The sequence below is a fragment of the Cucumis melo genome, chromosome 11 (genome assembly GCF_025177605.1).
Source record: "Cucumis melo cultivar AY chromosome 11, USDA_Cmelo_AY_1.0, whole genome shotgun sequence".
Lineage (NCBI taxonomy): Eukaryota > Viridiplantae > Streptophyta > Magnoliopsida > Cucurbitales > Cucurbitaceae > Cucumis > Cucumis melo.
In genome coordinates this window covers 22,847,969-22,869,343 of record NC_066867.1, presented here as the reverse complement: position 1 = coordinate 22,869,343, position 21,375 = coordinate 22,847,969, and the positions used below count along the sequence as shown (strand labels likewise).

The window sequence follows — 21,375 nt, the reverse complement described above, 5'->3', positions numbered from 1 at the left end:
ATCAAAGTGTATCAATGATTAATAACATAGTCTATCAATGATAAATAATAAGAATCTATAACAATAGAAATATATCATATAGACGTTGCTATATTTATAATTTTTAAAAATATTGGTATATAGTTAGTTATTATTATTCCTAAAATTGCAATATATTATAATTACCATGCCTTCGGCTATCCCTTGTTATTATGGTTCAGGCCGATAGTCTAAGCCCACCGGCCCAATATCATGAATTATCACTCACACACACATATATAATATATAAATGAATAAATATAGCAATTAGTTTTTCAAAAACTTATTCCCTCTTTTTGACGGGGCGGAAATCGGGAGAATTGGAGCCCTAATCTCTGGTATATCGGCGAAGATTGAAGAATGTCGGGGGTCACAAACACGCAGCAGGAGGAAGACAAGAAGCCCAACGACCAGTCCGCGCATATAAACCTCAAGGTCAAAGGCCAGGTTGCTTTCTATTCTTCACAATTTAACTTCATGCTCAACCCTTTCGATCCTGTTTTTTCCTTTCATTTGCCTTTGATCCATTCACGTCTCTTTGCCGTCTCATCTTTTCTTCCTCTTTCGGATACCTCGGTTCCACACTGGAAACCCGAGTAGAAGTATAAATTATAGGTTGTGAGACACCCAAGTAGAAGTATAAAATTATAGGTTGTGAGAAATATAAAATTATAGGTTCTGAGGTTCTATTGTTGAATTGGGTTTTGGTTGTTCGCGAAATAGGGGAAAATATGGTTAATCGAAGTTATATGTGATACGTGCGATAGCTATATTTTTCAATTATCATGATCGTTCTATAATTTTTCCTCTCAGGATCTAGCAAATCCAATTAACTGACGGGTGGAATTCTAGTTTCCATTTCTTTGTGTAATTTTTGCAGATTTGGCGTTCAGACTGTTCCATTTTTTTCTTTCTGTTTGTTATACTCACCTTGGGAACAAAATCATGCCGTAGTTTTGTTTTTGTCTTTTGAAAAGATTTTGAAGCTGCCATGGTGTTGTAAACTACTATCTAAGATTGAGTGTTGGTCCTTCTGCCGTGTCCCAGATAAGCTAGTGTTCTTTGATATCCAAACTTTTCATTGAGATAGGTTTATCTGAGTACCTGCTGGGATATAGCTTTGTTGAGTACCGAGTCTATTGACTACAGATTTTCCTTTTTTATTTTTTAAATAGCGCCTTTGGTGTGTTTATTTAGCATGAACACTAAATCATTTGTGTGGTTTCTCGGAATTTTGGGAGTATTCTTTTGTTCATTTTGTTGGAATACATTGGGAAATAATCTTCTTCCTACTTCTCTTTTTGTTATTTTTAAATATTACTTCCAATGGAGTGGTGTTGATGTATTTCAAAGATTCAATTATATTTGTTTTAAACCGAGCCTTAGAATGGATATTTCATCGAATCTTTTTCTTGTCTCCTTGCAAACTTTCAGGGACTGAATCAACTTTCCTTTGTCAATCTGTCTATTTACTCTGTCTTCCTCTGACATGTTTTCTCTTCTTCTTTTAGTTTTAACGTATCCTTCGAACCTTTTCTTCTTCGTCACGTTCTTTCTGCAATCAATCATACTCCTTATTCGCTTTTTTTTAATTACACCAATTAGTATATTAAACATATTGTTCACGGGTGTAAATTCTTTCTTGATCTAGCTTGAGTTTGTGAGAGTTGGCTTATTTTTTCTGTATGCCTCAGTAAATTCTTCATTTTCCGAGTAAAAGTTTAGTTTTTCACTCAGAGAATAGTATAAGTTCGTATTTATGTAAGACTAACCCTTTAGACCTCAATTTTGATTTTTCTATAGGATGGGAATGAGGTGTTCTTCAGGATTAAAAGGAGCACTCAGCTGAAGAAACTAATGAATGCTTACTGTGATAGACAATCTGTGGATTTGAACTCCATTGCTTTTCTATTTGATGGTCGTCGCCTTCGAGCAGAGCAAACTCCCGATGAGGTAACCCTTTTAGGATTTCGCCCATAAATGCCCCGATTCAAAAGGCCATGCATTTTCTCTTACAAAACATGTATTTTTACCAGCTAGAGATGGAGGATGGGGATGAGATTGATGCAATGTTGCACCAGACTGGTGGATCGTCTCGTTGAAATTGGTGGCGTTGGTTCTGCTCCATTAGTGCAAGCATTTTCATTGAATCGGGAAATGTGGGTCATTTAGAGGTTCTTGCAGGTTTATTATTAAGTGTAGATTCCCTTAAGAAGACTTCCCTACGTTTTAAGCTTTATATTGTGAGGTCAATGGCTATCTTCTGGTCTCAGTTATTTGCTTGGCTCTTTGTATGGATGGAAGCTGTTAGTAGCATAGTCGAATATTTTGTAAGCAGTCTCGTTTTTTCTTCACGTTGTGAGCTTTCTGATAACAAAATGCTAAGACCATCTTAAAATTTGGAATATATTCGTCGATCTTCCAGTTTTATAGTTATGATCGAATTTGGAACCATAGCTCATCTGAACCACCAACAGAAAGTTGATTCATCCTTTATGATTTATACGTGGATGTAGTTCATAGGATGTTAAAATGAAAATAGTACTAGATAAAAGTGGTTTTTAGATGTCATATCAGCCTGTTTAAAGAAACATTAATGACTATTAAAAAAATCTCGGAAATTTTCCTCGTGTATTTTCAAATCTGAATAATCTTCAAAAACCGTAAGTAATCATGGATGGTATTATAGAAAATAATTATCATAGAGGTACAGAACCAGGAAGATTTTGGAAATAGTTTTGTCTAATCCAACCCAAATTTTCCAAACATGAGAACCAACCAAACGCATACCAGAATTTGAATTTTCGACTGGTAGGAGAAATTTCTGTGCTGATAGTAGTATGGTATATCCAACATATATTTGAAATAAAAGGAAATTTTGTACACTAATTTTACACTCTATTTACATCCCGAGATTTACAACTGTATGTCATCCCCAAGGGAGAGTATAAATGATGTCGATTTTGAGGAAAGGTAATGAGAAGGACCAAAGGTATAAAGATTTACAAACTCTATTCTGTCAACCTAAGCTCAACTAGGTTAGGCATACAAAGAGTTCAGTAAGAAGTTTGAATCCCCCAACTCCATGTTGTTGTAGGAAAAGAAAAAACTCATGCTACTTTGTACAGTATCAATTATAGACTGCTTTGTCCGCTGCTAAGACATGCTGCTTGTGACATGCGTCCTTTGACTAAGACGCACTAAATATGCACAAGGGGATATGTATCTCATGTGTCCTATTCATCTGCTTAAACCAACAGATTTCTAATCCGTGTGAGCTTTGCGCTTTTCCACCGACTGTACACACCACAAAGCGGTTGCAAAATTTCAGGCGTTAGATCTTTGGATGTGCCCAAAGGCTTCAAAATTTGTCTACAAATTACATAAACTATGGGAATCATTTGCTTATTTGAAGGAATGAGAAAAAAAAATAACCTGTTCATATATACTAGTCAGGCGATGTGGCATATATATGTGTCTAGTGCTGCTTGCTTCCTGTCTCATTCGTCCCGATAATCTTTCGAAACATTCATGTACATGATTATAGATGCTATTGCATCATAGAAGAAGTCATAATTAGTGGCATGTTTTATTGGATATATCATGGATGAATTAAGTTTCAAAAGAGAATATATTTCTGTTAATTATATGCTTTACTTAGCAAACTCTTGTTAGTTTTTCCCAGTCTTGTCAATGCCAGGTTATCCTACAAACTGAGAAGATAATTTTGGCATAAAACTAACAAAAAGCCTACCTGAGCCGATGTCTGTTGCAAGCAGTGAAGAAGGCAACAAATCCATTTAATATACTTCGAACAGCTCGAAAAACCTGAAGCAAAGACATTTACAGCATAATTGGAGGATTGCCATATGATGTATATATACACGAGTAGTTATTGTTTAAGGTGTAGTACCTGAGAGAAAAGATCATTCCAAAGTGTACGCCAAACAGAAACCTCAGAAGCAGAAACTGTTGCCTCCGAAACAGAAGCAACTTGAAAGACACTACTGAGAAAAAGTTGTATGTCTCCGAACATATCATAAATGCCGGTGCATATGTAAGTGATGAAACTAGCTAATGAAAGGACGGCTCTAATTGGAGCATACAGGATTTCGGAAATGATCCACAATATAGGAAGCAAAACCATTGTTACTGCAAAGAAAAGAAAGGCATTAGAAATCTAGTGAAAGACTGACTTCACTGAAGATCAAGAATAAATAGGGCGCATTGTTAACCTACCACAGCTCCAGACGGTTGAGAAAATGAACCATACAGGCATCAACAACAACTCAATTGAGTCAACAACCATAGTGCAACAAAATTCAATGACATCCCAGATCACTGAAAAGAAGTTCCCAACAACTTCGATAAAAGTACTACCAACAGGAAGTAGGAATCCTATAAGTTCCATGACAGGACCTGCCAATGGTTGAGCCATAATTGAAATAAAAGAACGTGTAGTACGTGAAATAGTAAGAAACCAGGTAACAGCTTTCTCAAAATTATGTAAGAACAGCATTGTTCCCAAGTATTTTATCCTTGATACCATCTCCCAAGTCTCTATCCAATCAAAAAGGGGTCCACACAAACGAGAAGCCGCTGCCTTCAAAAGTGGGACATTTTTGTATAAATCATAGAATCCTATGAGAACTGTGATAACTGATACCAGCACGTATAAAGCCCTAGCAAGAGGGCACATCCAAGGACGATAGAGATGACAAAACACGGGGTAAGATTGAAGGAAAATGACCCAGGATGGTAGACCAGCTTCTAACAAGGTGAGCAACCGTAGATCCGGCATTATTACTTGCCTTAACTTGAATGGAAGGTCCCGATCATTGAACCTAAACAAAATTAATACATCTTTGTATTGTGTGGCCTCAACTACATCCAGACAATTAGTATCATGACTCTCCGGGACACTAGCCAAATCAATAACTCGGTTTTTCCTCTCTTCCAGATAGGTGTCATCTTCATTCTTTGAGACAATAAACTTTGTTACTTTTCTTCTCTTGTTAGGACCAGTAGGAGGAGGTGTCTGTAGTGTATTCTTGCTGTCTTCTGCAGTGGTAGAATCTAGGTCTAGCTCACCATCAGGGCACTCCAGAAAGTCATTATTCATGTACAAGTTTTTGTAAGAGATAATTCCATCCTCCATAATGGGAATGCTATTGAGGTAACTGTCTTCAACATCGTGGAAATCATCTAATGCATCGTAAAAAACTTCTCCTGAAAAGGGTAATTGAAAATTAAATGGTTAAGTGGACACTTTCTAGGCCGTTGCAGGTGCTACCTCAAGCAAGCAAGCCATCTGCTACTCAATAGTTACAGCCAAAGTCATGCTTAGATGATATAAAAAGACTAAACCGAACTGTAATATGCAGTTTAACATAAAAACAGAATAATAGCCATGGTACATTAGCAAATGAAAGTTTGCAGCCAATATATTGTATTCTAAACACTCAAATAAAAAGAATTTGTTTGAGCACACTACAGCTCACCGTTGCCTGAAACTACGTCAATTGTTATGAAGGCTAGGAAAACACTAGACACTAAGCATTCTAAGAATGCTACCAAACAAAGCTCTACGTAAATCATCTTTGATATAGTAAGAACCAAAAATAACTAAAAGTCAATGCAAATCAGTGCACTGTTCTAAGCCTCCGCTACATGAAAAAAATGAACATACTTGCAATCCTAGTATCAGCTAGGTCAAATTTAATCAGAAACATTAAGAACTACCTGTGACTGACTCCAAATAATTCTTCAACAGTTTCCCATCGGTGGGTGAACCCAAGAACCAAGTAGACATGCTTGCTGCAGCTTGAGATATGGAATCAAACTCCCATCGTTGCATATATTTAGACTCTATGGCAAGCGAGGTATCCGTCTGCAGGTGAGATGTAAATCATTAAACACGTCTCAACTACAAGACAACAAACAGACGAAGCATTTGGAAGGGGCTTGGTACCTGAAGCTCATTCAAGTAGTTTATACCTCTAACATTGTCCCATGAAACTCCAAAAACAATAAAACCATATAATGTTCTATGCAGTTCATTGTTAAGGACAAAAGATTTTCTAAGGTTCTTCACCGGCGGCATAGGAAGTAGAAGTTTCTTTCTAGACAATGTTACTGCATTGATCAATGGGAACCATCGCAAAAACTTCTTTGGTTTAGTAATTTTGGGTCTCTGATAAGCCGCCCGTTCACTATTTCTATCCTTTCGCACTTTCCTAATTGCAAAAGGAGAGAGCCTCGACTGCAATTTAGAACAGTAATTAGGTTTGAACATCAGAAAATTGACAAACAAAGTACAAAAAGATAAAATAAATTCAATATAAACCTTCGTAACCATCAGCTGCCATAAGCGAGCAGGCCGTGAACCAAATTCTCTCAACCATGGCCGATTGTCCACCAAGATATAAAACCTTTTACTTTCAGGTGCCAAGAAGAGGCTAAGATCAGAGAGATAAGACTGCAGGTCGCTGAATTGATGAAAGGGTCAACCAGAAAAGGGGGGAAACAGTTACAACATTGAAGAAATACAACATTCACCAAACATCGAAATCAGCTGGACACAGAAACCCATCTAAGAATTCATCAACAGGGTTATTAAAACAATGATCAATCCATTAGAATATCATCAAACAGGTTGAACGAAAATTCATTTAAACAGTCAGAAAAACCAAACAACGATGAAAAACAACAAAGGGAAACAGGAATTAATCCAAAGGAAAAGGAAGAACATACCCGATTTGCAAATTGGTCAAAGGAAATACAGAACGAGCATCATCGGCATTCCCCATTAACACCGAGCTAGAATCCGAAATCCGAAATCACGACCAATTACAACATTAAGAAACAAAACCGAAATCGGGAAGGCGCATAAACACAAGGGACGCATGATAGAAAGAAAGAGAAACACATGAGAATTAAATTAAGAAGCTAAAACAGGGGAGAGAGAGTCCATAACGAAAGAAAACAAACAGCGAGAAACTTCATTCCCGAAAAGGGGAAAAGGGAATGGAATTGAGCGAATAAGAAGGGGGATTGGGAAAGAAAAGGGTTGATGAAATCGAAAGAATTGCTTGGGTTAGAAGGCGAGCGTGTGGAAGCTGAGAGAAAGAAACGTGGCAAAGGAAAAGAGGTTTGAAGGAGAAAGGGGGTTGGTGATAAATAGGGATCCGGTTATTATTTGGGTTCCCGCCATTGAAGAAAAGAAGAAGAAAGAAGCAGAGGGAAGAGATCTCGGAGGAAGAAGAAGAGTAGTGGCCATGGAAGTTCACCGCGTGGATCGGGTGCGAACAAATCTAGCGGTTGCTTCTTGCAACCAACATCCGTTTCTTAATTCTATTCTATTTTTCTTTTTTTCCTTTTTTTAGGGGTGAAGCCATTTTGGATAAAATATTTTGGAAATTATATTTCCTTTATATGATGGTTTTGTTTTGATTTTTTAAGATATATTCACTTTGATCCTTTTCTTTTTCAATTTATTTTATGAAATTTCAACGCTATATTTAGCAAAAAAAATCATTTGCTACCATCAAAAAGTTAAAATCAACCAAGAAAAATCGTGGATAATAAAAGATTTTTGGTGAGTTTGATTTCATGCCGAGCGTAGATTTGTTTGAAATCCAACTATGATAGTAAATTAAAATTAATTTTTGTATATGAATAAAATTTAAAATTTATATTTAACGCGACACATAAATATGAATATTAAGTTGAGTATTACGCAAATTAAGATCCTGTTAAATGAAATGAAGTGGCCATGCAATTGCAAAATCTTTAAATATTATTATAGTTGAAATTATTTGTTTCTATTTTAGAAAAAAAGAAAAGAAAAAAGAAGTATTATATAATTACCAAATCGGGAACTTATAGACAATAGACGACACTAATTAAACAGACCTAACACAATATTAAATAAAATTGAGGACTTATTTTAATTTTCTTTTCATTGTGCCACGACTAATTAAAAAATTAGGCACTTTTAATAAACTAATATTGAAATTCAAACCAAATGTTTTGGGTTCAAATTTGGAAAGTATGAACTTTTTGAATATTTGAACATGTATTTGTAATTTTATAAACGCAATTAATATGGTAAAACCACATCATGTGGTAACCTATTTACTAAAATCGAATCAATTAGATTTATGGCAACAAGCGTGTGAAAGTAATTAATTAATTTTATAGTTTAAGAAAAGGAATAGTAAGTTTTGATGTTGCAACATAATTGTGAAAGTAGAAAAGAAAATGATGGTTGGGTTGCTTTTGCACCCTACTAACACCATTCTGTGTTTGTATTTTTATTAATCAAATAAATAAGACAAAAACTTTAAAATACGATATAAAAATAAAAGTCATTTTATAATAGAATGGATAAGGTGAGTGCGGATCCCAATTTAAATTGAAGAGGTGGGTTGGGTAAGAATGACGTGGCTTCCACGTGGAAGGTTAAAGAGTGATGAAGTGTGATGTGTTGGGTTTTGTTATTGTGCGACACCCTGTGCATGTGCTCCCCACATTCCCCCTCCTCTATTCTTAATTAAACCACATTTTTTAATACCTACTTACTTACTTGCTTTACTTTACTTTACTTTTAATACACAAAACACACACACCCCTCCCTCCCTCCCTCCTCTCTTAACACTTAATTATTATTTCCCAATCCAATCATGCCCAATTTAATGTCCTTTTTTTTATTATTATTTCTTTATTATTGCTATAATTAAGTTAATAATTAGTGTTTTAATTAATGCTATTTAATACAAAATATCTTTGGAATTTGGATTGCATAATATTCGATTTGTAATGGAAAATAAGACAAGACAGAGATATATTCCTCACCAAAGTTTATAACCAACATACTACAAAGCACTTCATTATTCAATGTTGAAAATGTAATTAAAGTTATGGAGCTTCCATATTACTCAATTTCTTGTTTTCTTTATTCTATTCCCTTTCTTTTCTTTTCTTTTCTTTTCTTGCTTGTAAATTAAGGGATTCCAATTTCATTAATCATCCTACTTCTACCTTATGTCATTCAATTTATATTTTCTCATTTAAATAGTCTAAATTTTAAAAATAACATATTTGAATCTAAATATGTATCAATTTGAAACTGAGTTCGTAATTAGCATAAACTGTCATAATTATATGCATAATAATCTAATTTTTTAATAGGATACTAAACATATATCTTAATTCTTTTTAAATACGTTACTAAACACATACATCAAAATATGACACAATAATTTGTTTCCATTTAATTCTTTATTTTCTCCTAAATTTTTATGAATTTATCAATATACACTCTATTTTGTTCAACCACTACCAGCTCCTAAATTTTTCATAATTAATTTAAATCTTCTATTATAATTCAGCTCCTAAATTTTTCATAATTAATTTAAATCTTCTATTATAATTCTTTTAAAAAATACCAAAGATAACTCTCCACGTAGACTTCCTCAAAATATCAATCAACAAAATGGAAAATGGACAATACTAAATGTAAATACAAAAGTGGTTTTCGAGGAAAAATCGAATCTAAATTGAATCATTTAACTTTTACAACTATAAAATTTCCACAAACTTTTCCCAAGCAAAATATTTCCCACACGAAACATAATAGAATTGAAAATGAATACACCTACAAAAGTTTAATAGTTTAAAGACTCAATTATATGATTATGATTTCAAGATTTAAATGTCTAAAATTGAAAGGTTGTAATTGAAAATTCCCTTTAATTTGATTGTTATAATAATTTAACAAATCACCTGTCCAAACAAATGCAGTTGAAATCTGTTTATAACACTAATTACTAATACTAGTCTAGCGGAGCTACTTGAGTCGCTTTAATCAATCTTTTACATGTACAAAAAAAATGATAATGTTTGAATCAACTAGAGAACTATTACATCATAATACAATATCAAAGCCAATCAAATATAGTTTAGTGGATAAAGACAATAATTATCATCTCATAGCTAATGGTATGAGATGGTTCTGTTCGATTGCACCCAACAATCATTGAACCAAATAAAATGTACAATATCAATAAATGGAAAAGGGATCAGATCAGATCAAATGCCACTCTTTTTAATGGAAGGAGGCCATGACAATCTTCGTTGGCTTGAGCCATCGACCTGATTTGAGTCATCTAATTCGCTGTGTTCATCTCCAGCTTGTTGCTGTCCATTTTCTTGCCTATGCAGGGTTCTAATGGCCAAGTCATCAAAGCTTGACTCTGATCGCCATGGAGGTGGTGTAATGCAGTCGGATTCACTAGCCACTCGAAGAGATGGATCGACAGGTGGGGTTGTAGGCAAAGATGGATTGGGATTACCTACTCTGAGATTTTGTAGTGTTGCAAACGATTCCCTCATAGCACTCATTGCTTCGAAGAATCTAGTGCAAGAAGCTAAAGCTACAGGGATGGGCCTAAGCATTTCCTACAGTAGTGAAACAGAATGGAGATCATTTCCAATTCTTTGAATCTAAATGAGCCAGTTAAAACACACAACGGACTTTGATGGTTCCGTTTTATCTACACTTGAATTCATGGTTTTAGTATTCGTCCACATCAAAATAGAGAAGAAAAAGACAATTAAGGTTTACCCCCCACACTGAAGGTGACTCCTTAAAGTTTTGACTCCATTGGAAATCTGCAACCGAAGCTGTCAAAGCTCCATAATCACTAGCAGCCTTCATCAATAACTCAGAAAATTGTTTCTGCAAAACATTGCCATCAAGCATTGTGGTGTGTCAGTCAATCATATGATTGGCCAACTCTCACAGAATCTAAATCTTATCAGAATCAGAAAATACAAAACAATGCCACGCAGATCTCATACTTCACTACTTGTTCACATGATCAGTTCATGATTAAGCATTTTGTCCCAGAAACAGACAAAAGTTTATGGAATGCTGAGGTGTTCTAGTTTTGGCTGTTTTAGACGATCAATTAAATCTTTTATTGGGAAAGAAAGGAAAAGTACTAGAGTTCACGTACTGGCTGCATTTTATATGCCATTTTGTCTAAATCCCAGGGAAGTGGGTCGGTGTATTTTACCTAAATCCAATTCCCCTAAACACTAGAAATTTTCAGTAATAATTTTCAAGGAAAAGTGAGCATTTCATTTAGGTAAAAACCTGATATTCTGCTTCCACTGGAATGCAATCAAGTGAATATGGTTGCTGAAGACGAGCAATTATACGATCCTGCAATTTGGAAATGAGGAAAAGAGAATATAAGAGATATCACTGCATTTGACTCATGCATGCTCAAGGTCAAGGTATTGCTGTTAAACGCAAGTTGAAACATACAAGAAACCAAATGTCCAGATTGTCCTTTTATTTGTTGGTTTTTCTTTTAAAATAACTATTTGTTAATTTTACACGTTAGGAATTGGCCAAAAAATGCTGTAAACTAATTGGGATTTGTATGGGGCAGGAAACTTTTAAGAGCTAAATTTGCTCATAAAATTGGAAGGAAATATTTGAGAACTTTTAGAAGAAAAGATTGTTACTTATTTTTTGTTCTGATTTTGAACTTGATTTCCATTTTAGTCTCTTAAGTTGAATCTTTTAAAAGAGACAAGTTACAATGGAATATCAAAGGACAAAGTTTTAGGGTTTGAACTTCCGCAAAAATACAATCAAAAGCATTTCACGGATAGATCATACAATATGTGAACACACACACTTAACTGAGGACATGTTTTAAAATCTACAACTACAATAAATACCTTCCAAACATTTTTTCATTCTTACAGAAAAATCATTCTGAAATTTCTATTATTTTGACCAAGTTGGCAACCGAGTTCTCTAGTGATGATCTTACTAGTAAGCAAGGAGAGTAACGGTAAACTTTACTTTAATAGTTAACCAAAGTTGAAAAAAGGTTCAAAGCAGTCGGAAGTTGAAAATGTCCAACAAATTTCTCACATAATCCTATTATGAAAACTCAGATCTCTCTCTCTCCGTAACTCATTGGAAATGAAGAGTCGCTCTATATCTGCACTGGTGTAATTACACTATTTATAGCAAGACAAAAAGGTACGAAGAAAAGGTGAAACGAGTAAGCTAGCGCAAATGAGGGAATGATTTCAGTATTGGTCATAATGGTCAAATCCTCAACAAGCGGAAGGGGATAAAGCCATGCTCAAGGGCATAATCACAAAAAGTTCTAGTTACCAAAAAGCTTTTAACCTAGCCACCTCTAAACTCTCCGCCTCCCTAACAATTCTATTATTCCTCCCAAGCCAAATTTCCCGCAAAACTGCAAAGAAGTTAACATGTCACAAAATGCATTTTTTACAAAGCAGGTGGCACTTACTTTCACAATCACTAAACACATAAAGTAATTATTATGCATAAGGAGTACCACAATAACCCTTTTTATAAGAAACCATCCTTCCATTGACGATGAAATGATATACAAACACAACCCCCACCCCCCACCCCCTCAAAAAAAAAAAAAGTCCAATTACAAAAAAGAGGTCCCAATCAAAAGGTAGAATGCTAAGCTAATAATTACAAAATATCCTTCGAGATCTGGAAAATTAATTCAATGTAATGACAAGAAGCAACAGAGAAACATATAGAAAGTCTCTAGATAAACCTCGATAGAGAATTCTTACTTGTTACAAGGTCGGTAAATATATGACGTAGCTATCCAATATTCGTTAAAGCAAAGGTTACGAAGATGGTCCAAAAGGGTTGTAAATAAATTTACTGCCAGATTTTCCCAAGAACAAGTTTGATTAACAAACAACAAAGCTTGTAACACATATGCATAGAAATTTCTCAAAGATTTGAAGGTGGCCAATTACATAATTCACATGTTCATGTTCATAGTCATACAAAACACACATTTTGCAGGATGAAACAATTGGCATTTCTTATAAGTAAAAAAACTGACAAATTGGAGCAAAGAAGTGATGGAAAAATATCATGGAATTAGAACTGAATGAGCCCTAAAAGCAAAGAAATAAACCATATAGTTAGTGATGCCATTTAGTTACCTCAATTTTTGAGGTCGCTTATATGAGAAAGAGGTTAAAAGCACAAGATATTATGATACATATCCAAGACCATATGGCAGAATATACAACGTTGAGCATCATAGTCCAAGAAAGCACCTTGTTTTGGATGACATCTTTCAATATGGCAGTAATCCTTGACAAAGTCTCGATCTTCTTTTCCATTTCACTCACGTGAGTCAAATGAGCTACATTCTTGTCATCCTAAGGACAGATATTTCAATTTATTCAGGATAATAGTAAACACCAAACAGATATAGATAACATACAAATTAAAAATCACCCTATTATTTTACCTTATTTTGATAGTGAAAACATCCTACACATTAAAAGTTGAAACTGACAAAGCAAAAACCAGGATACTCACTTTACGGCCTTGGAGTTCCACTTGAAGATCTGCTATTTTCCTTTGAACAGCAGTAAGTTCTCGTAAAACTCTGATTAGATCATCACCCTTCTCACCAATAGCAGAAGATATGTTTTGTAGTTCTTCCTAAGGCAGACAAACTATCCCGTTTGAAATTTCAAGTTATAAAGTTTCAAGTTCTAAGTAACAATGTACTATTAAATCGAAGATCTCAAACAATGCACTACAAACCATGAGTACAGTCAAAAGAGAAAAGGGGAGGAGATACAAAATAATTCGCATGATCTCAGACAATCAGAAAATGTGCCGTGACCTCATATCTTAGATCAGTAAGAATTAACATTGCCCCAAGAATTACTTGTATAAAGACAATACACGCATTAAAGATAATAAGGCACACAATAGATTATAAAGAAGCTCTCATACCCCAAAAATTAAGTACATAGAAGCAACCATAATACCTTGGTAATGTCACCAACAGACACTAAATAATTCATATGATCTCAAATAACTCCCTTGTCTCTCTTTTCTGTCCCAAAAAGTCTCCATATTCCTCTCTAAATCATCCACAAGATAGCTATGTAAGACCCTCACCAATTGAAAGTATGTCTTCCCTTAAACAAACACAATTAGCATAATGCTTGTACTATCAAGCTCGAGGTGAGGGGTTCAATTTTCTTAAACCAAGAAGAGCCACAGACCAGTAGTAGCAAAAACTTACTGGTAGGAGGATATCCATCCAAGCGATATCAATCATCATTCCAAACTATAATATTTTTCCATGGTAAACACAAGATAATACAATGCTTGATAAAACAACTGGTCTCATGGAACCACTTGAAAACAAAAATTGAATGTGAAAAAAAATATGGCCAAGTCCTTGATTCCCCAAATCTGATAAGAAACTGTAGCCCAATGGTCTATCGAGGCCTTCCTTCCACCCGTACGTGATTTTTGTGATTCTATTCAAACTTTTGGGGAATATATACTACAATTGTGATATCTATAAGCTCGTCCATGAAGGGTGAATTGTCCTTCAAAGAGAGAAAAGCCCTTTCCTTTTCCTTTTTTTTTAACACCCTGCATATTTTTACTATACTAAAATGGGTGGTTTGGTAGCCAAGAAAAGGATAAGCGGAATTTCTTTTAAATGTTTACCTAAGTTCATTCCATATGCACAGTCACAATTCTCTCTCAGTCAGTCAAAGGCTAGTAAGCAATTGACCCTGATTTGTGAATGTAACGAATGATGATAATTATAAAATGTACCTTCATTAAATCATTGCTAGATAGTTTTACCCAGTTCAGGGACCTGAATTCAAATCGTATTCAGTATGCGTGTCACGAATTCCAATTGAAAGCTCAATACCATTTACCAAAACTAATTCACAACCCACATTAACCTATCAACTTCTTCGAGGATTTCAAGAAACTATCTTTCAAAAGAAAGATAAGAAAGATATATCAATGGAACATAATTTTAAAAGCACAAACAGACAGAGAGAGAACGATCGGGGACCTGTGAAGGCGGAGGAGAGACAGAAAAACCGAGATCGGCAGCAATTGAGAGGGCATCGGACATTCCTCCGATTCGCCTCAGAGGTTTCTTTCCAACCCAAGTGGTATCGCTCCCCATCGACATTCGAACACCCAGACGCGATCGTCGACAGAACCAAAGCAGAAAGCAGCTAAGACTGCAGAATTGTTAAGACCTGCAGTCTCTTATTCTCGGAGAATAATTTTCTGTTTGAAACCCTGAATTTGGAAGAATTTCAAATCAGAATGGATATGAAAACGTTTCCCACGTTTTCTCAAAATAAATAAATAAATAAAAGTAGGGCTTGAATCCCAATTCGTCCCGAAAAAATTTCCGTCCAAAAAACGCTGAATACGGCAGGACTTGAGATCAATTTTTGAACTCACTCCAGTTTTACCATAATTTCGAATGGATTGAGTTGAAGAAATCAAAATAAACATAAAAAGAAAAAAGAAAAAGTAAAATTGATCCATGAGAAGTCGACTATAAAGAGATGGTGGGTTGTAGGACCTTGGCGAGGAGCAGAACAACACAGTAAGCGGTGGGGGAGGAGAGTAGGCAGTGGTGAGTGCCGGCGCGGGTGCAGCAGAAAGAGATAGGGTAAGAGAAAGAAAGGTTGCAGGAGCGGGGGCGGGGGCGGCGACGATGGGAAGGAGCGGAGTAGTAGAATTTGGCGGAAACGAGAGAGTGGTTGCGGAGAGTGGTATTTCTGGGTTTAAAATCGCGTTGTTCACTTTAGGAAGAAGAACTTTGAGGGTAATACCGTTTTGAAAAACTAGTTTGAATGAAATAATAAAATAACGGATCAATTACCTATTTGTATTTGCGTTTTTTCTTTTAATTTGAATGTAATTAAATTAGTATCATTTTTTTTTTTAACACTATTTTAAAATGTTAAATGATGTCAAATTATGATATGATATTGCTTTATAAGTTTTTTTTCTTTTTTTGTAAATTACTATTTACATGTATGTGTTTGTTTGGGTATGGACCTACATACATTATATAGTTTTGATGCCATTTTATTTAACATTGCCATACAACTTTTATCCTTCAATGAATTGATAATAATGATGCAGGAAACTTTTCTAAATATATGAGATATTTACGGTCTCTTTAACAAAACTTAAAAAATTAGCATTTTTTTTATCGTCTTCTTCTATACTATTTGTGATTTCTTCCATTTTTCTTTTATTTTTAGATTTGGGTAATAAAATCTATTTCTTTCTTATCGTCTTTTTTGTTTTTCTTTTTAGATGTATGCACATCTTTCTTCCTTTTTCTTCTTTTTCTTTTTTTTCATTCACTGCATGCAAAGTATCGTCTTTCTTTTTCTCTTTTTACGTTTAGATTAGGTAACCAAATATGGTTAGGCATTTAAACGAGGTTAACCAAAAATAAAAGATTGTGTACAAAGAATATTGAAAAAAATCGTTTATACCAAATTTTGAAAAAAATAAATCTTTAAGATTTGGAACCCCGATTTTAGGATAAACAATGGTGAACTTGTAACTCAAACGATCGTCTAACAAATTAAACGATAGAATTGAAAAAACAAATCTATACGATCATGTACCAAACAATAGTCAAATCTAAATGATTGTGTATCAAATCGCGTTACCAAATATATTACGCTCATGGTTGACGGCGCATTTTTGTAAATACTTGGTCGCTTTTTTATATTTTTTAAAAGACCCCTAATAATAAACTAAAACTTACACATAAATAATTCAAAGTTCATAAACACGGGTGGTAGCAAATTTGATTTACAAAGTCAAAACTTCTTTGTAATCTATTTTTTCTCAACTTGTTTTTTGATTTTATCAATATCTTTGTAGTTTCCATAGAGATCTATGTTGTTTGTGCTCAAGTCTTATTAATTGTCATTGTGAACAAACTCGTTTTCTTCTGAATTGGAATGGATATTTGATCATTTGCAGGACTTGTTGGTATGCATGGGAGGAAGACTTATGTTTCTACATGTTGCCACTTTGTGGTTTCTGCATAAATGACACTTTGGCGAAATTCGAGATGTACCATTGGATGGGCTATGTTTCTCAGCAGTGTAAATGGATAATGTTTTTTCAATATCAATTTGTGAGGAGGAACATTATTGGGTAGTAATAAATTGAGGAATTCTTTAAAATAATAATTATGTGTGTCATCAATTGTTTCATCAAAACTCATGAATTGTTCTATTTTAAAAATAGGTTAATCATTTTTTTCATTCATTTGTGGTAGAAAGAATTGTTCTACTTGTCATATACTTAGAAGATGTAGCATTTTGCTCAAGATAAGGACAAACAATATCAACATCGCAACATCTTCATTTTCATTTGTCACAACAATATCATGTGGAGGACAAATATAATGTACTTCTATAAATGGTTTTATTCCATTATCAAACTTTAATAAATAATCTGCAAATTGATTGTCATTTTGAGCTCTCATATTTGTAGTTACCTGTAATATTTGCATTTAGGACCAAAGGTATGACTTCACCAAACTTTCATTGACAATTTGTTGTCTTGTTCATGGAACAACATGCAGCACTTGTTGAAAAACTCTTCCAAAGATGACCATTCACCAAATGGCTCCAAACTATCCATTATATCTAAAAGTTTTGTCAACAACTTCTATCCTGGTTTCTCTCTTCTTCTTCTTCTTCTTTTTTTTTTTTTTTTTTGTCATGGTTGTCTCATCCCAGATAATGACTTTTGATTGTCTAATCAATTTTGCTCTATTGCTTTACTTTAAAATATATTTCTTTTACTAATTATTCTCATATCATTAAAGCTTCAATCTACAGGTCCATAAGTTTCCTTTTAGCTCAATAAGGATAAATTAGAATCAAAATTATTTTAGTTTGATTTGAATTATTCAAATTGATTAAAATGAATAAATTGTATATGATAAAATTAATATAATGTTTATGATACAATTAATATAATGTATTTGATACGTTATAATATAAAGTCTTCATGAGAGAAGTTAACATTTGAATATGATTCAAATAATAATAATAATATGAATAAGATTCATAAATAAACCATATATCATATAATATGAATTAAATTGATATTAATTTTATTTTATTATATTAATGTATATTAAATTAATAAAATAACTCAAAGGGACAGAGTTATTTGATAACTTCTCTCCATCTCTCTTAAAAGGTTGAGGTATACATAATAGATCTAATCTCTCTCTTCTATGAAATTTTGACGATCTCTGTTCTAAAAATTAAAAGAAAAAAACATCTCTCAAAATTTTTTCCTTTACCAAATCACATAAATCCACAATTTTCTGTTGATTCTCACCTTTGAGAATACTTCAAGAATATTTCAAAGTTCTTGGAAGGTTTTACAAAGGTTAGTTTTATTTTTCCTTTTCCTCGTTAGAAGCATGTTTATGTTTTAGTTTTGTTTTTCTCCTAATTTTGTGGTTCTACAAATTGAATTCAATTTGCACGACGTTCATAGGCTTCTTTCGCTTTGGGAATTCCATTCCTTCAAACAAAGTATCACAGTTCGTAGCATGTAGCAACATCGTAAATATGACATGAATATCAATCATAAAGTCCTTAATCATATAATCAATATATCATGCATAATCATTAATATAAGCATATCAGTCATCATTAACATCTATTATGCATAATAGTAAATACATGCAAGCTCTTAAATTCATGTTTGAACAAAATACTCCTTAGCTAGGAATAAATAAAATTCTCCAATTAATTCGATCCCAAATTTGAGGGTGAAACCAATTCAACCTTGATGGAAAAAAATTATCATTTAAATATTCAAGATTTGCCAAAGGGATCTTACAAAGACATGCAACCAAAATCAATTCTAATAATAACTTTATAAATAATTAATATTAAAATTCCACAATCCAAAACACTCACTTAAGTTACCAATCTTAACAAAAAAAAACAAAAAATGGTGAGGTGGTGACAAAGGGTTATCGAAGTGATATAGATGAAGAATTTTTTTTTTCATATAATCAGCATTCTGATTCAATTTATAAACTCAAATAATGATAATATTTATCATTATTATTTCTTTTTCCTTCTAGGTTATATATATATATATATAAGATACCAATATATACATATATTTTTTATTCTCATATATTTTTTTCAATAAATTTTTTATATGCTCAAAATCTTAGGTATAATCATTAATAATAATAACACTTTATTATTATTATTATTCTCTCGCAAAAATATATAATAAACATATATATTTATTTAAATCATTATTCTCTCCCTAATTAAATACATCATCTCTTTCATTCAATCAAATCAATCATCTCTCTCCACATTAATTATTTTAATCCAATAATTAAATTTTAACTCAAATCCTTAATATAATACTGAAATAATTTAAGATAATTAATAAAAACTCCTTGAAAATTTGATATGTTACATTTTCTTTTCAATAATTATATTTCAATATTTAATTATCAATTTTCCTTTTAACTAAATCTTATTCTTCATCTTTACTTATTTAACCAATCATATAATCTTCTCTCCCCAATCAATATTATTTTTTTCCAAAACAATCAATTATCTTTTACAATAATTAATTTTCCACAAATAAAATTATATTTATTCTTTTCTATAATAATTATATATATAACCACATATACATATAATTATCAAATCTCTAACAAAAAAATTCAACTCTTTAATTTTATTAAATAAACATCCAAATTATTTAATTAAATTCAATTTCATCAACACCAAAAATCCAATTTTGCTAATTAATTAAATATTCAACCAACAGATATTAATCGATTACAATTCCATAAAACCATCACTTCTAAATAAAATATTTCAAATTACCGCCCAATAATTCCAATATAATTAAATAAAATTAAAATAATTAAATTTAATATTATCTTAGACGTTACATAACAGTATAACAACAAAGGATGATTCTATAGAATGCAATACTTGAAATAATACATAAGTAAGGAAACTTACATAAATATAACAAAACACCAAACTATTTCCGGCTTGTGTAACAAAGTCATAAAGTTAACCATTTTTTAAATATTTCAGGTTTGCCCTTCTCTTCCTCGTAATTTCTTTGCGATTTCTTTCATCGTCTTCCTTTTCGATTTCTTTCATTGTCTTTCTTCTTTTCATCTTCTTTTTTTTTTCTGCGATTTCTTTCCATCATCTTTCTTATTTTTCAATTGTTTTTTTTTTTTTAATTTTTCCATCATATTTTTTTTTCACTACGATTTCTTTCCATCGTATTTCTTCTTTTCTGATTTTGTGATTTCTTTCAACCGTCTTTCTTCTTTTTTTTATTCTTTTTTACATCGTTTAATATTTACATCTTCTTCTTTTTTTTATTCTTTTTTATGTCGTTTAATTTTTTTTTTTACGCTTTTACATTTAGGTAAACAAATCTAAACGACCGTGTATAAGACAAAGAATCTTGAAAAAAAAATCATTTAGATTGGAATAGCCAAATGTAAACGATCGTCTACAAAAAATAAAAGATTGTATATAAAGAATCTTAAAAAAAATCATTTGGATTGGAGTAGCCAAAAGTAAACGATCCTGTACAAAAGAATTTAAAAAATTGCGTACCAAGTTTTTTTTAAAAAAAAACATTTAGTCCCCAAATCTAAATGATCGTGTAACAAAATTAAACGATGGAATTAGAAAGATAAATTGTAGTCATATCTAAACAATCGCGTATAAATTATATGCTTGTAACCATATCTAAACAATCAACTTGTAGTCATATCTAAACGATGACGTATATGTTCAACCATATCTAAACGATCGCGTATATATTGAACGTGCGCGTTATTGACGGTGTGGTTGACGGGATATTTTCGATATTTTACATGGTGGGCCTCTAAGTTTTTTCGTTTTTGGAATTATTCTATACAGTATATATATTTTGTCGTTTTTTTATATTTTTGAAAAGACCCACAAGGTAAACATAACCATTTAATTGCATTCACACAAAAATAAAATTAGTCAATAAAAATATTCAAACAGAAGAATAATAACGTGTAAAATTAAACCTAAGCAATTAAATAATATTTTTTTAACAAAATATTCAAATATTCTTAATTTTAAAAATATGTATTAAAAAAAGAAAAACCAAAATTTATAAAAATGTAACGGAAAATATTAGGGGCCGGAGGAGGGGCTCTTCAGAATGGGCCTCCCTGAAAGGCTTAAAATCTTCATAAAAAAGCCCGAAAATGGGAAGCGTTTCCGACTAGGGTTTTTGTTCGACGTCTATATCTACTCAATCTACTGCTTCTCATTTGTCACATTTGTCTTCTTCTCTAATTCCACCTTCTTTCTTAGTTTCAGATTCCCAGCTAGATTCATGGCGTTTTGTTATTATTATCATTATTA

At 32.7% G+C, this 21,375-nt stretch overlaps 3 protein-coding genes across 4 annotated transcripts; 1 reads left to right on the top strand and 2 right to left on the bottom strand.

Annotated features, from left to right (window-relative positions):
• Window positions 1-203: 203 nt before the first annotated feature.
• LOC103496358 (small ubiquitin-related modifier 1) lies at window positions 204-2,454 on the top strand. The gene is made up of 3 exons (XM_008458185.3): window positions 204-465; window positions 1,822-1,971; window positions 2,055-2,454. The coding sequence occupies exons 1-3, from the start codon at window positions 379-381 to the stop codon at window positions 2,118-2,120; spliced, it is 303 nt and encodes a 100-aa protein (XP_008456407.1). The 5' UTR covers window positions 204-378; the 3' UTR covers window positions 2,121-2,454.
• Window positions 2,455-2,877: 423 nt separating this feature from the next.
• On the bottom strand, window positions 2,878-7,398 carry LOC103496359 (uncharacterized). Of its 2 annotated transcripts, none has more exons than XM_008458186.3 (9): window positions 6,772-7,398; window positions 6,365-6,506; window positions 5,990-6,280; window positions 5,761-5,908; window positions 4,258-5,247; window positions 3,932-4,170; window positions 3,773-3,846; window positions 3,454-3,568; window positions 2,878-3,315 (listed from the first exon to the last, which is right to left on the bottom strand). In XM_008458186.3, exons 1-9 carry the CDS (start codon window positions 6,825-6,827, stop codon window positions 3,283-3,285), a joined length of 2,088 nt encoding a protein of 695 aa, XP_008456408.1. In that variant the 5' UTR covers window positions 6,828-7,398; the 3' UTR covers window positions 2,878-3,282. The 2 variants fall into 2 exon arrangements, with proteins under 2 accessions (XP_008456408.1, XP_050935118.1); XM_051079161.1 differs by having other exon boundaries at window positions 6,365-6,610; window positions 6,772-7,397.
• A 2,479-nt stretch (window positions 7,399-9,877) lies between these two features.
• On the bottom strand, window positions 9,878-15,757 carry LOC103496360 (AUGMIN subunit 2). Its single transcript, XM_008458189.2, has 7 exons — window positions 15,486-15,757; window positions 14,958-15,193; window positions 13,439-13,564; window positions 13,171-13,275; window positions 11,180-11,248; window positions 10,646-10,759; window positions 9,878-10,479 (listed from the first exon to the last, which is right to left on the bottom strand). The coding sequence occupies exons 2-7, from the start codon at window positions 15,078-15,080 to the stop codon at window positions 10,111-10,113; spliced, it is 906 nt and encodes a 301-aa protein (XP_008456411.1). The 5' UTR covers window positions 15,081-15,193; window positions 15,486-15,757; the 3' UTR covers window positions 9,878-10,110.
• Window positions 15,758-21,375: the final 5,618 nt, after the last annotated feature.

Excerpts from the sequence above, each read along its gene's own strand:
- LOC103496358 (XM_008458185.3), top strand. The coding sequence starts at position 379 with ATGTCGGGGGTCACAAACACGCAGCAGGAGGAAGACAAGAAGCCCAAC. Across the intron at positions 466-1,821 it reads ACCTCAAGGTCAAAGGCCAG|GATGGGAATGAGGTGTTCTT; the intron begins GTTGCTTTCTAT and ends ATTTTTCTATAG. Across the intron at positions 1,972-2,054 it reads CAGAGCAAACTCCCGATGAG|CTAGAGATGGAGGATGGGGA; the intron begins GTAACCCTTTTA and ends TATTTTTACCAG.
- LOC103496359 (XM_008458186.3), bottom strand. The coding sequence starts at position 6,827 with ATGGGGAATGCCGATGATGCTCGTTCTGTATTTCCTTTGACCAATTTG. Across the intron at positions 6,281-6,364 it reads GGCAGCTGATGGTTACGAAG|TCGAGGCTCTCTCCTTTTGC; the intron begins GTTTATATTGAA and ends TCTAAATTGCAG. Across the intron at positions 3,316-3,453 it reads TGACTAGTATATATGAACAG|TCGGTGGAAAAGCGCAAAGC; the intron begins GTTATTTTTTTT and ends TGGTGTGTACAG.
- LOC103496360 (XM_008458189.2), bottom strand. The coding sequence starts at position 15,080 with ATGTCGATGGGGAGCGATACCACTTGGGTTGGAAAGAAACCTCTGAGG. Across the intron at positions 13,276-13,438 it reads TGGAACTCCAAGGCCGTAAA|GATGACAAGAATGTAGCTCA; the intron begins GTGAGTATCCTG and ends ATCTGTCCTTAG. Across the intron at positions 10,480-10,645 it reads AGTCACCTTCAGTGTGGGGG|GAAATGCTTAGGCCCATCCC; the intron begins GTAAACCTTAAT and ends TCACTACTGTAG.